This window comes from Rhinoderma darwinii, chromosome 2 (genome assembly GCF_050947455.1).
Source record: "Rhinoderma darwinii isolate aRhiDar2 chromosome 2, aRhiDar2.hap1, whole genome shotgun sequence".
In the NCBI taxonomy this organism is placed as follows: domain Eukaryota; kingdom Metazoa; phylum Chordata; class Amphibia; order Anura; family Rhinodermatidae; genus Rhinoderma; species Rhinoderma darwinii.
Window position 1 is genome coordinate 421,619,382 of NC_134688.1, and position 13,334 is coordinate 421,632,715.

Below are 13,334 nucleotides of genomic sequence, written 5' to 3' on the forward strand. Positions count from 1 at the left end.
ATAATGAATGCAGAGGGGAACAGGGCCTTAGGCGGAATTCACACGACAGGGTTTCCCGGCCGTTCATAAATCGGCCGGCACCCGGCTGCATTAGGAACAATAGGCCCCTAATGGGGCTATTCACACGACCGATTTTTTGACGGCCGGGAAAACCGGCCGTCAAAAAATGTGACATGACCTATTTTCGGCCGGCCGCCCGGCTCCCGTAGAAGTCTATGGGGCCGGATAAACACGGCCATCACCGGAATGTGTCCCGAGTGATGGCCGGGTCTACCGTCGCTCGCGCACTCTCTCTCCTCCTCCTCACAGTGCAGAGTGCATGTGAGGAGGAGGAGGGTCTTTTTTTGCTCCCTGTAGGAGTCGGAATCCCCAATCTCCGGACGGGTATTGGGGATTCCGCTACAGGAGAAGTGCGTGACTACACTGTCCATATATGGACACAGCGAAGTCACTCACTTCTGCAGCGGAATCCCCGACTCTATGGCCGGGGATGCCGCTACAGGAGAAGTGAGTGACTACACTGTCCATATATGGACACCGCAAAGTTACTCACTTCTGCAGCGAAATCCCCGACTCTATGGCCGGGGATTCCGCTACAGGAGAAGTGAGTGACTACACTGTCCATATATGGACACAGTGACGTCACTCACTTCTGAAGCGGAATTCCCGACCTGTGCCAGGGAATTCCTCTCCAGGAGAAGTCAGTGACTACACTGTCCATATATGGACATTGAAGTCAGTGACTTCTCCTGGAAGGGGGGGATGGGTGCAACCTACAGGGGGCTGTGTGGCATCACCTACAGGGCACTGGGTGGAGGAAATTTTGCATGGGTCAAACGTAACGACATCTCCTATCAAATGACTTTCAATCGTAGGCCAACTAGAGCCTGAGAACGGGAGGCACCAGTGTCTCAACTGATTAACCACTATATACTTGTGATATGCTTCTAGGTTTGGCACACCCATACCCCCCCCTCTGCCGATGTATGTAAAGTCGATGCCGAGCTATACGATGCCGACCATTATTCCATATAAATTTCATCAATTGATCTTGTAACTTCCGGAGTAGGCATCCAGGCATAGGGACCATAACAGTCCTAAAAATTTAAAGTATCTTAGGGAGGATAAGCATTTTATATAGTACCATCCGACCCATCCAAGAAGGCTCAGTATCAATTCGCCTTACAATTTAGCATGTAGGGGGAGAATGTTAATATGAGCCAGCTTAGACGTTGGGGAACACAAATTGATACCTAAGTAGCGAATCGACACCTCCTCCCATCTGAACGGGAACTCCCTTAATATCCCGGCGCAATGCTGTGGGAATCGATAGACCCAGTATCTGAAACTTGGATGCATTCGTTTTATAATATGAAACCCTACCAAATTGCAATATGACATAGTCGGCAAATAAACCGATTTTATGCTGCCTATGACCTACAGAAATACCCCACACTTCCATGTCCATGCGTATCATTTCTGCCATAGGTTCCATTACCATAGTGAAAAGCAAGGGGGATAACGGACAACCCTGCCTGGTACCGTTGGTGATATGAATTGGCTTAGACAGCATACCATTCGCTAATACCTGAGCAGAAGGGGAGGAGTAGATGGCCCCAATCGCCCTAAGTATAGAACCGGAGAAACCAAACCTGATCATAGTCAAAAAGGCAAAATCCCAGTGTATCCTGTTGAACGCCTTCTCCGCATCCAGGGTAAGGCGTAGAGAAGGCGTCCGACTAGTGTCTGCTTTGGAAATCAAGTCGATGCTTCTGGTACCATCTGGAGTCTGTCGCCCTTGAGTAAAACCCACCTGGTCATTATGAATAACAGTAGGCAGTATAGTCAAAAGGCATTGGGCCAATATTTTTGCATAAAGTTTTGTCACAATTTAGCAACTATATGGGCCTAAAGTTAGCCGGAAGAGTAGGAGGCTTCCCCTGTTAAGGAATAGTTACAATGGTGGCCTGAAGCATCTCAGCGGGAAGATTGCCCCTGGACATTGTGACACTAAAAATATGGGCCAGATAAGGGGCTAAAATAGACTAAGTTTATAATATTCGGAGGAGAACCCATCCGGCCCTGGAGCTTTATGTGGTTTGGCTAGTTTAATAACTTTGGTCACCTCAGCATGCAAGATAGGAGCGTTTAGTTGGTCAAGTTGAAGAGGTGATCTCTTAGAAAGTTTTCTGGATCAGATCCATTTGCCTATGTCCTCCGAAGTAGGGTGAGGTGTATTAGGGTTGTCATTTAAATTATAAAGTTTGGAATAGAACAGGCTAAATCTACCTGCAATATCCTGGGGATTCAAAATGTTTGGATCCCTACCCTCCCCTAACAAAAACAGTATCTTGGATTTTTGTTTCTGTTTAACACTTTTCGCCATAAATGTACTATCTTTGTTATGCGAAGTGTAATAGGTCATACGAAGGGAGGTTAAATGTTTGTCAAAGTCCGCTATTAAAAGCTCCCTCAATTCCTGTCTGAGTTTGGTCATAGCATCGCGTAAAGGGTCTGAAGGGGAGGTTTGTTGTTGGGACTCCAGGACCCTAATCTGGGCCAGAACTCTGTCCGTATCAGCCTGTTTTTGTTTTTTTATAATGAGAACTCGGTTGAATCAGAAGGCCTCGCATCACCGCTTTATGGGCATTCCACAATACAAAGGGGTCTATGTACGGGGAGTCATTAAGAACAAAATATTCCTGCAATTGAGAGGAGATACGCACTTTATACCGGACGAGGGCCATTAAGAAGTTATTATTACACCAAGATTTGTAAGGATGAGACTGAGGTGACAGCGCTATTTGTATGGAAATGGGGGCATGGTCTGACCATGTGATCACCCCTATCTCCGCTCTAACAACCGACTGAAGTAACCATTTATCCACCAGGCATAAATCTATCCTAGAAAAGGTGTGATGACCGGACGAATACAAGGTGAATTCTCTGGACGAAACATTGTGGCATCTAAACACATCATAAACATCCTCCCACTGAGCCCATGGTGATAATGTAGGGAGAGATCTCTTGCTCCTACTAGTAGTGTTCAGAACCCTGTCCGGAATGTTAAAATTCCCACATAAAATGAGTTGGCCTTGTTGAATTTTGCAAATTTTCCATCTGGTTTTGTAATCGAATCTGAGAAGCATTGGGAGCATATATATTGACTAAGGTAAGTAAGGAATCATTGATAGAATGAACCAGAGCAAGGAACCTCCCCCCGACATCAACCAGAGAATCAATAAGTTTAAAATCCAGGGTGTCCCTAATTGCAACCAAGACCCCAGCTCTTTTACGGTCGGAATTGGCCATAAATATGTGAGGAAATTTAGCATTCACAAAGGTAGGACACTGAGATGGCTGAAAATGCGTTTGCTGCAAACACAGGATATCCGCACCAGAAGTCCGGGCCTCCTTCCAGGCAGACAATCTTTTAAATGGGCTATTCAAGCCTTTAACATTAAGCGAGACAACCTTAACTGACCTAATCAAAATGACAGAGCTGCAGTGGAAAGCAAGCAATATACATTATAATCTCCATACTGTCATCTTTGAAAATACAGAAAAAAGTACACTTGGTGAAGCACTTTAGGTAGAAAAACGGAAGAGTTGAAACCAAAGTAACAAACACAGGTATCGGGAATACAACATTCCCTAAAGACAGGGAAAGTTCCAGCAGGATCTAGAAGAACTCCGCGATCCTGTAAAGAGCTCTGGGGACAGAAGTTCGACAAAATGAGACTCGACCTCCTGTATCACAAAAGAAAGAAAAGTACCTTAGCGAGAATCCGCTTTCTTCGACCAGTCTGTAGAAGGTCTTGCTTGTCCTTTGGGAAAGGGTTTTAATAATGGGTCAGACAACTGAATACCCCAATCTTTCAGTAATTTGATTCCATCAGCAGGTTTAAGGAGGACATGCGTGCGGTCATCCTTACGAATCAAGAGCTTTGTAGGGAATCCCCATTTATATGGGATCTTGTTGTTGCGAAGCGATAAGGTAACAGGGATGATATTCCTCCTAGCCTGTAGCGTAGCTTGTGAGAGATCCGCGTAAAGATGGTTTCCTCCATATGGATCAGGCAGCTTCTGAGCCCTCCGTGCAGCAAACATCAATTATTCTTTCACATGGAAGAAATTGATGCGGGATATCGTGCCACGTGGGACGTCTGCCGGCAAAACCTTTGGTTCAGATAAGCAGTGTGCTCGATCAATAATCCAATCTTGAGACTTAGTCAGGCAGTAGAGTTTTAATCCGAGTTTGCAGATACAATGGGAGGTCAGTTGGTGAGACTGATTCAGGTATTCCCCGAAATTTAACATTGTTCCGTCTATTTCTGTCCTCCATATCTGCCATTTTGAATTTCATATCCTCCATCTCCTCTTCCAAAGCATAGTGTGTGTCAACCAGGTCATTGTGAGCCTGAGTGAAGTCTCCCATCTTGTTTTCCACATGGTCCACTCTGGAACCCAGGTCCTCTATGGAGGTATTGAGCGTGGCAGTGATTTTGGCAAGGTCATTTTGCAGGGAACCTCTAAGCGCCATTACAAGGCCTTTAATAAATGTTTTTGAGGCCACCTGATCCGTGGTGGGGAGACTAGAGATTGGGTCGCCTCCAGACGAAAACGAATTCCAACTGTAAGTCCTTTAAAGAAGAGAATTTGGGCCTCTGCTTGGCCCGGGCTGCCCCCAAGGAGATCATCCCTAGTATCCTGTTGTCCCTCATCCGCCATGATAGCGTGGCGATCAGGTGCCGCATGGAGAGAGTCAGGAGAAGGAGGCTCCCTCCTGCTTCGACCAGCCAGAGAGGTAAGCTTTGGGCAGTCAGGGGCATGTGTGGACTAACCGAGAGAGGCAGAGGTGGAAGCCGGCCCCGAATCTCTGCCACTGGCACAGGAGTCTCCGGAGGAGTTGGAGCTTGTGCCATCTTGGGTCCCGTCTTTCCGGGTGCTGCGGGTGGAGAAGTCAGTAAGTCGTTTCGGACCGGACTTATTACCCCTCTTTCGAGTCATCATCTTGCCCACTGAACAAGGCAGCCGAAGAATATCAAATAGAGAACTGCAGGTATGCTTTTTACTAGTCGCTTTGAGGTCTCACGACGGAGCTCAGCAAGAAGCGCCCACCACAGTCAGCATCCAGACCATGCCCCTCCCACGGCAATGAACTTTTGATAGCAGCGGCCAGTGAGGGATAAGTAAAGTTCAATAGGAGAAATGCTGGTGACGGGTTCCCTTTAAAAGCAAGTGTATCCACAGTTGGTATGTATCACAATACCCTGTATAGAGGAGAGCGATTCAACAGACAGGGCTTACTTTATACTGCAGCATACATCTCTGTATGGGACTATTCACACATAGCGTTTTCATCGCGATTTTAACAAACTTGCGTCAAACGCTGCCATTTGACTGTGATGTGTGAATAGTCACTAAGGGTAACTTTACACGTGTCGAATTGCCCCTTCTACCATGTGAAAAAAGTTAAAATAATCATTCTGTCTTCGTTATCCTAAAAATCCATAAATCCGCTTACGTGGGAGCGCCATATATATGTAGACTAATCGTAAAGCTATTGGTAGAGGCAGCTGTAGTTACAGCTTATACTTTTTTAAGGTAACTAGAATTCCCTGCCGCTACTCTTGTCTAGCATGTCTTAAATGTCAGCAGAAGGGCCACTATTTTATAGCTTTTCAGTGTAGGGTCTAGGGTGGGGCCCATATAGTGTAATTACCACATATTTTCTGTGTGGGCAGCAGACTTTTTGTATTTGATTCCATGCTGGAGAAATTAAATTCACAGCATAATCTGTGTTCTGTTGATTTCACTAAAAAATTCTAGACTCTTCTAAAATGGGTAATTACACGAGTGCAAGAAGTCATTTGTTTTTGAGTGGTTTTATGGGATCCGTACCCCTATTTTAAAAACTTAATTTTGTGCAAGTGAAGCAGCAGCTTTACCAGGATCACACACCGTTTTGGCGCGGTTTTTTGAGCCAAGTACAAAAGTGGACACAAAAGAAAGGAGAAATGCGTCAGTTTTTCTTTATACTTTTACTCCTTTTGGATCTACTTCTGGCTTTGGCTCAAAAAACGAAGTAAAAAACTGCCTCAAAACTGTGTGTGATCCTGGCCTAAAGGAGGTTTTCTGGTCATTATAATTGATCATATAGACAGATGCCATCACTCGCTGATTGTGGGGTCTGATGTTGTGGACACCCACCGACAACTGTAACTAGGGGGCTACTGCACTTGCGGTATAGTGTCGTGTCCTCCCCTTAGGATTTTTTTTTCTCTCTTCCTCATTACTGCAATGACAACCCCCTTTATGCTTTTTGCATGTTGTATAAGGCCTCCTGCACACGGATGTAGCTGTCTCTACAGTCCGTGATTACGGCATGGATGGGCCACAGTGTGTCATCTGCAGGCAGTCTGCGATCACGGACCGCGCACACACAAGATGTGCCTTCATTTCAATGAGCCCAGACCGCAATTGCGGACTGTATAATGACATGTCCTATTTTTTTTGCATTGCCCCATAGGTTTGCATAAGCTGTATACTATCCACAATTGCGGATAGTATACAGCAGAAAAACTACAGTCGTGTGCATGACGCCTTAGGCTGTGTTCACGTCAGCATTGCGCTTCTGTTTATGGGTTCCGTTCGGCCTTTCCGTCGGAGGAACCGATGAACAGGAAGCCAAACGGAAACCATAGCTTTCGTTTGCATTACCATTGATTTCAATGCTAATGCTTCCGTTGCAATTGACTTTCCATTTGTTTCTGTTCTGTAAGGTTCCCTCGGAAACAATAGCGTAGTCAATAGGCTTCTGGTCGAACGGAGCCGGTTAACGGAAGCCCGACGCTGATGTGAACAGACCCTAAAAGTTTTGTGATTTATTTCAGAGAAATTCATTATGTGAAACTGAAATATTTCATATAGGGCTTCTGAAAACGATTTCAAAGAAAAACACTGTACACCGTGAAAAACTGAAAAGGAAAGTCAAAGGAAATCCTATTTGTGGCTTATAAACCACAGTTTAACTTTGTTCTACAATATGTTTCATATGGTATTTGCATTCAAACGTGTAACAATTATTTAAATGACTTTTACATAATTTAATAGCGGAATCCAACCAAAATAGGGCAAAATAGACTGTTTACATGTGCGTTGTGATTCCCATTTATAATGGAAGGCACAGCGCTGTTTCTGATCCACGACTGACACCAGCGGTGCCCGATGGACCCAGCTGACTTATAATGGGGTCACTTGGTTTCCGCTGTGGCGTCTGTCTCAAGGGGAAAAATATTTCTGCGTGCAGGGCTATTTTTTCCATCAAAAACAACTAAATCTGCGAGACAAACCTACACACGACAGTGAGAACAATGGAGGAGCTGTTTTTGCGCAGAGACGGTCAGATATGATGCTCAGATGCTGTTGGATATAGACTGAGACATGATTCTGCTGTGTATAGACTGTCGGGCTTGCCGCTGCCGCTGTGCAGAGACTGTCGGGCTTGCCGCCGTGCGGGGACTGTCGGGCTTGCCGCCGTGCGGGGACTGTCGGGCTTGCCGCCGTGCGGGGACTGTCGGGCTTGCCGCCGTGCGGGGACTGTCGGGCTTGCCGCCGTGCGGGGACTGTCGGGCTTGCCGCCGTGCGGGGACTGTCGGGCTTGCCGCCGTGCGGGGACTGTCGGGCTTGCCGCCGTGCGGGGACTGCCGGGCTTGCCGCCGTGCGGGGACTGCCGGGCTTGCCGCCGTGCGGGGACTGCCGGGCTTGCCGCCGTGCGGGGACTGCCGGGCTTGCCGCCGTGCGGGGACTGCCGGGCTTGCCGCCGTGCGGGGACTGCCGGGCTTGCCGCCGTGCGGGGACTGCCGGGCTTGCCGCCGTGCGGGGACTGCCGGGCTTGCCGCCGTGCGGGGACTGCCGGGCTTGCCGCCGTGCGGGGACTGCCGGGCTTGCCGCCGTGCGGGGACTGCCGGGCTTGCCGCCGTGCGGGGACTGCCGGGCTTGCCGCCGTGCGGGGACTGCCGGGCTTGCCGCCGTGCGGGGACTGCCGGGCTTGCCGCCGTGCGGGGACTGCCGGGCTTGCCGCCGTGCGGGGACTGCCGGGCTTGCCGCCGTGCGGGGACTGTCGGGCTTGCCGCCGTGCGGGGACTGTCGGGCTTGCCGCCGTGCGGGGACTGTCGGGCCCGCCGCCGTGCGGGGACTGTCGGGCCCGCCGCTTTGTATAGACCGTCGGGCCAGCCGCTTTGTATAGACCGTCGGGCCAGCCGCTTTGTATAGACCATAACGTATCCTTCTTTTTTTTAATGTTTATCAGAAGTAAAGAACCATGTCCGACTTTGTGGAAAGTGAAGCAGAGGAATCTGAGGAAGAGTACAATGATGATGGTGAGGTGGTGCAGAGATCCACCAAGAAGTTTGTTGAAGATGATGATGGTAAGTGACATCAGTTATAATATAATATACTTTCTGACCAGCCCTACTCGTTTCTGGTTAGTCCCTAGCTCTTTTATTAGTAGAGAAAAGGTTTTGTCCATTATCCTAAAACTAGAAAGCCCTGAAGGCTTACCACGGATGGACGATGTACTTCAGAGAAAATGTGAAAGATTCTGACGCCATTAAATAACTAATCCTTACTGCTGATGCCTAGTGAGCAGACTGGTTTTTGAACAATATATTCTTTTTTACTCCAGATGAAGAGGAGGAGGATGAAAATCCAGATGAACAGGATGATCAAGGAAATTTAAAAGATTTTATCAATGACGATGATGATGAGGAAGAGGAGGAGGAGGAGGAAGCAGGGAGTGAGTCTGGAGGCTCAGACAATGAAATTGGCCACAAAACCAGAAAGCGCAGTAAGTGTGTTATAATTAATGCAGAAAGGCAAGAAGGTTCCAGCATCAAAATCTTGAACAAATTGCGGCTTTTATTGAGGTTCCCTAAAATCAGGGACAACACACAGAACAGAAGCTGACCGGTTTCAGGCCCAAGTGGCCCTTAGTCATAGCACACGCACACACTATAGTGACACACGCGAGCACACACACACACACACACACACACACACACACACACACACACACACACACACACACACACACACTCTATAGATAGTGACGCACACACTTTAGATAGTGACACACACACACACACCTCCCTGTAGGTAGCTCCATTGGGGCTCCCTCTAGGAGTAGAATCCCCAGCTAGAGCGTTGCTGACGTTTAGGCTAGCGATTCCTCTGCTGGTGGAGCCCCCGACGTCACTGTCCATAGACAGTGATGTCCGGGGATTCTCCTGGACCGGAATGTGATGTCGGGGGCAACCCCAGAGCCGAAGTCCCAGAGCAGAGCACTAGTATAGGTTCTGCTCTGGAACGCTGGGGAAGCCCCTGACATCACTGTCCATATATGGACTGTGATGTCAGGGGCGACCCCAGAGCCGGAATCCCGAGCAGAGCGCTAGTAACCTGGGACTCCAGCTTTGCTCCCGACATCACTGCCCATATATGGACAGTGTTGTCAGGGCCTACCCCAGAGGAGGAGTCCCTAGAAGAGCTCTAGTAGCGCTCTTCCTGGGATTCCAGCTCTGCTCCGGTCATCACTGTCCATATATAGACCGTTATGTCAGGGGCTGCTCCAGCCAGAGTCCCGGAGCAGAGTCTCTTCTAGCACTCTGACTTCAGCTCTGCTCCTGACAGCCCTGTCCATATATGGACAGTGATGCCAGGGGCTTCCTCAGAGCATGAGTGCCTCTGAGACGTCGTAAAGGAGCGCCGGCGTACTCCTTCGGCTTCCTCTCTCCTGAGGGAGCTACGTTGGTCTGCGGGCCGCAGATGACAGCCTCAGAACCCGCATACGTCCCGCGGGCCGCGTGTCTGAGACCCCTGGTATTGATGGTAGGAATTTGGTGGTAATTGATGTAAGAAATACAGCACAAAATCCACTGTGCAATCATCACATTTAGTTGCATCTTTTCCTTCCATATTCCTGCAGCATTTGATGATAGACTGGAAGATGACGACTTTGATCTCATCGAAGAAAACTTGGGTGTTAAAGTGAAACGTGTAAGTAATCTATGCTTCCCTCCTTTTATTATTCCCACTATTTTCCTATTGCGCAGCTATCAAGATGGTTGTCTCATAAAGACAAACTCTGTACATATGTTCTGTAGGGCATATGGGCGTCACTTCAATGGCCGGCATGTAATCCTGCAGTGTCCTATATGGTCAGTGGGAGCTTTCCCTGGCAAAAACAGCTGATCAGTAGGGGTTCCAGGAGCGGGCTGATTTTGGAGAAGAGATTGTCTTAGTGAGACAATACCTTTAACTGCATTTTATTAGTTACATTTGCTTTCAAATGCAAAACAATATTTGTATGCATCTATATGTAAGAGCACAATATACCATTTCCCAATACAGCAAAAGTTCAGGCGAGTGAAAAAAATGTCAGATGATGAAGATGAAGAGGAAGATGCTGGAAAAGAGGAACATGAAAAAGAGGCCATTGCTGATGAAATCTTTCAGGACGGTGAGGATGAGGATAGACATGACTCGGGGGATCATCCACCTATGGCTACTGAAGATGATGTAGAGGAGGAGGATGAGGAATCTGGTAAGCATTTTCATTAATGTTATGTTGTGAATATAAAATTGGAGACCAGCACTGGAAAACATCTTTTCGTACATTGCAGACATTGACGATTTTATTGTTGATGATGATGGACAGCCACTGAAAAAACCCAAATGGAGGAAAAAACTTCCGGGATATGCTGATGCGTAAGTAATAGAATTAAAAATGCTTCATTCTGCAATATAACTGTTGCTTTATTCTATCTGTGGCACCTATATGGTGACTAGGAAAAAAACGACTCCAAAGTACAAAATATTTGAATACTTATATATTGCCCCCCATTATTTTGAAATCTAAATTGCTTCAAAATGGGAACAGACAGTTGGTTTTAGAAGTCAATAACTTAGGCTTCGTTCACATCTGCATCGGGCTTCCGTCAGACCTTTTCGTCAGAGGAACCCATAGTTTTCCGTTTGCATTACCATTGATTTCAATGGTAATACTTCCGTTGCAAATGGTTTGTATTTGTCTCCGTTCCGTAAAGTTTTAGGTTTTTTTGGTGGAATCAATAGCAGAAATCTTACGGAGACAAATAGAAACCATTTGCAAAGGAAGCATAACCATTGAAATCAATGGTGATGCAAACAGAAAGCTATTGTTTTTGTTTGGTTTCCGTTTGTGTATCTAGCGCAGCAGCAGAATGAAGGAGATTATACATCAGTAATGAGCAATGTAGCTTGGAATCCAGCACTGGGGTGACGTAGAAATCTTTCCATCTGTGTCTCCCCTCTCTTCGTCTGCTCCCTTCTATATAGACTTCTATGGGCAGCTCTGTTCCTGTTCCCCCTTCCCTCCAATGAACAGGCTGTGGAAACACTAGTGTGCTTTGGCAGAGACACCGCGGTCCCCCCCCCCCACCCCACCCCGACACTTCCTGTAATCGGTCTCATCTGCTCTGTAACTAGGGACAGACTTTGCTTAACAACAGGGGGTGGACGGCAGATTAGTGTTAGTAATTCACACAGAATTTGCATTGATAAAACTACATTTTAACTAAGTATATTACAAAGTTGATCTGCATCAGGTATAATAGTTTTGTAGGAGATGATCAGAGGGATGCATTAATGGGTTTTTATTCATTTTCCTATTATATGGCTCTTAACTCTTTTTTTTTCGTTTTCATTTCAGTGCTTTGCAGGAAGCTCAGGAGATCTTCGGTGTAGATTTTGATTATGATGAGTTTGAAAAATACAATGAAGATGATGAGGAAATGGAAGAGTATGAATATGAGGATGAAGAAGCAGAAGGAGAAACTCGTGTCAGACCCAAGAAAACTGCTAAGAAGCGTGTGAGCCGACGCAGCATCTTTGAAATCTATGAGCCAAGTGAACTTGAGAGCAGTCATTTAACTGACCAGGACAATGAGATCCGGACCACAGATCTGCCAGAAAGATTCCAGGTAAGTTGGTTATTAAACCGCAAGTTGGTTGTGCCAGTGTTTCAAGTTTGCCTGTAATGGTGTGAACAGTACATTTATTTTTTTTTCCATTTTATTTTACACAGCTACGGACCATACCAGTTAAATCTGCTGAAGATGATGAACTGGAGGAAGAGGCTGACTGGATCTACAGAAATGCATTTTCAATACTAACAATCTCTCAACAGGTACTTTTAATTAGGGATGTCACGATACCAGAATTTGGACTTCGATACGATACTTTGTGTAGTATTGCGATTTCGATACCAAAACAATACATTGCCAACCAGTAATAAAAAAAAAAAGTTCTTCCATTTTGTGATGTGAGGCGCGAGGTGTGAAGATGAATTGTGCCTCACATTAATAGTAATTAACCCCATTAAGTTTCTCAGTCATAATGGGTTAATGTGTAAGGTACATGATGGGGTTAATTACTATTAATGTGAGGCACATGGAGTTTTAATTCATCGCACCTCGTGCCTCACATTAATAAGTGAAAGAAGTTTTTATTTTTATTTTTTTACAGCGTACACCTCATAAATGACGCAAAAAAATTGTTGTGCAGATTATTATGGCCGCGCCAATACCGAATATGTGTATGTTTTATGTATTGAGACTTATTTTAATGTTTATTGTAAAAAAGGTGAATGTGTATTTTTTTAAATTTAATATTACTTTGTTTTTACTTTATTTTTAAACTTTAATGTACTGGCATATATCAGATATATGCCAATACATTAGCCTGTGGACGGATAGCACACAGGCTGTTGTTAGGGCATACCTCAGTATGATCATAACTCACATCCATAACTCATAGAAAAGCTTAGGGAACCGAATACATCACGCTATTGATTCCGTCGGAAAACCGGAAACCAGGCGGAATGGTGACGAACGGAAAGCATTAGCGATGTTTCCGTCACCATTGACATCAATGGTGACTGAAAAGGAAGCTGTGCTGTCAGTTCCACTTTCCGTTGCTGGGTTCACCCGACGGAACCCCGGAACGGAAATGAACGGTGATGTGAACAGGCCCTAACTTGCTCAAAAATGATCGTTTTTCAAAATAAAAACCACTGCTGTTATCTACATTACAGCGCCAATCACATCCAGGCCCTAGGATCTGTTCTGACTGTTTGGTTACACTTTCTCCCGGGACTGTGTACATGGATTTTTTTTTTCTTTTATTGCTGCTGTACAAACTGAATTAGCCAGTATCTGTGGTAATGGTATGGCCTGTCTGGGCTAAGCCGAGACCCTTTCCTACCTAGTGTCTATTCCTAGTGATAGGGGCTT

The 13,334-nt window shown here is 46.2% G+C and overlaps 1 protein-coding gene across 2 annotated transcripts in view; it reads left to right on the forward strand.

Annotated features, from left to right (window-relative positions):
* The window catches only part of SUPT6H (SPT6 homolog, histone chaperone and transcription elongation factor), a 52,476-nt gene that overhangs the window by 9,349 nt on the left and 29,793 nt on the right, over positions 1-13,334 (forward strand). For both annotated transcript variants that reach the window (XM_075854277.1, XM_075854276.1), the window contains exons 2-8: positions 8,315-8,432; positions 8,690-8,851; positions 9,989-10,059; positions 10,414-10,606; positions 10,686-10,770; positions 11,753-12,023; positions 12,128-12,229. In XM_075854277.1, coding sequence (XP_075710392.1) covers positions 8,327-8,432; positions 8,690-8,851; positions 9,989-10,059; positions 10,414-10,606; positions 10,686-10,770; positions 11,753-12,023; positions 12,128-12,229 — 990 coding nt within the window. In that variant the 5' untranslated portion in view covers positions 8,315-8,326. The remainder of the gene's footprint in view (positions 1-8,314; positions 8,433-8,689; positions 8,852-9,988; positions 10,060-10,413; positions 10,607-10,685; positions 10,771-11,752; positions 12,024-12,127; positions 12,230-13,334) is intronic.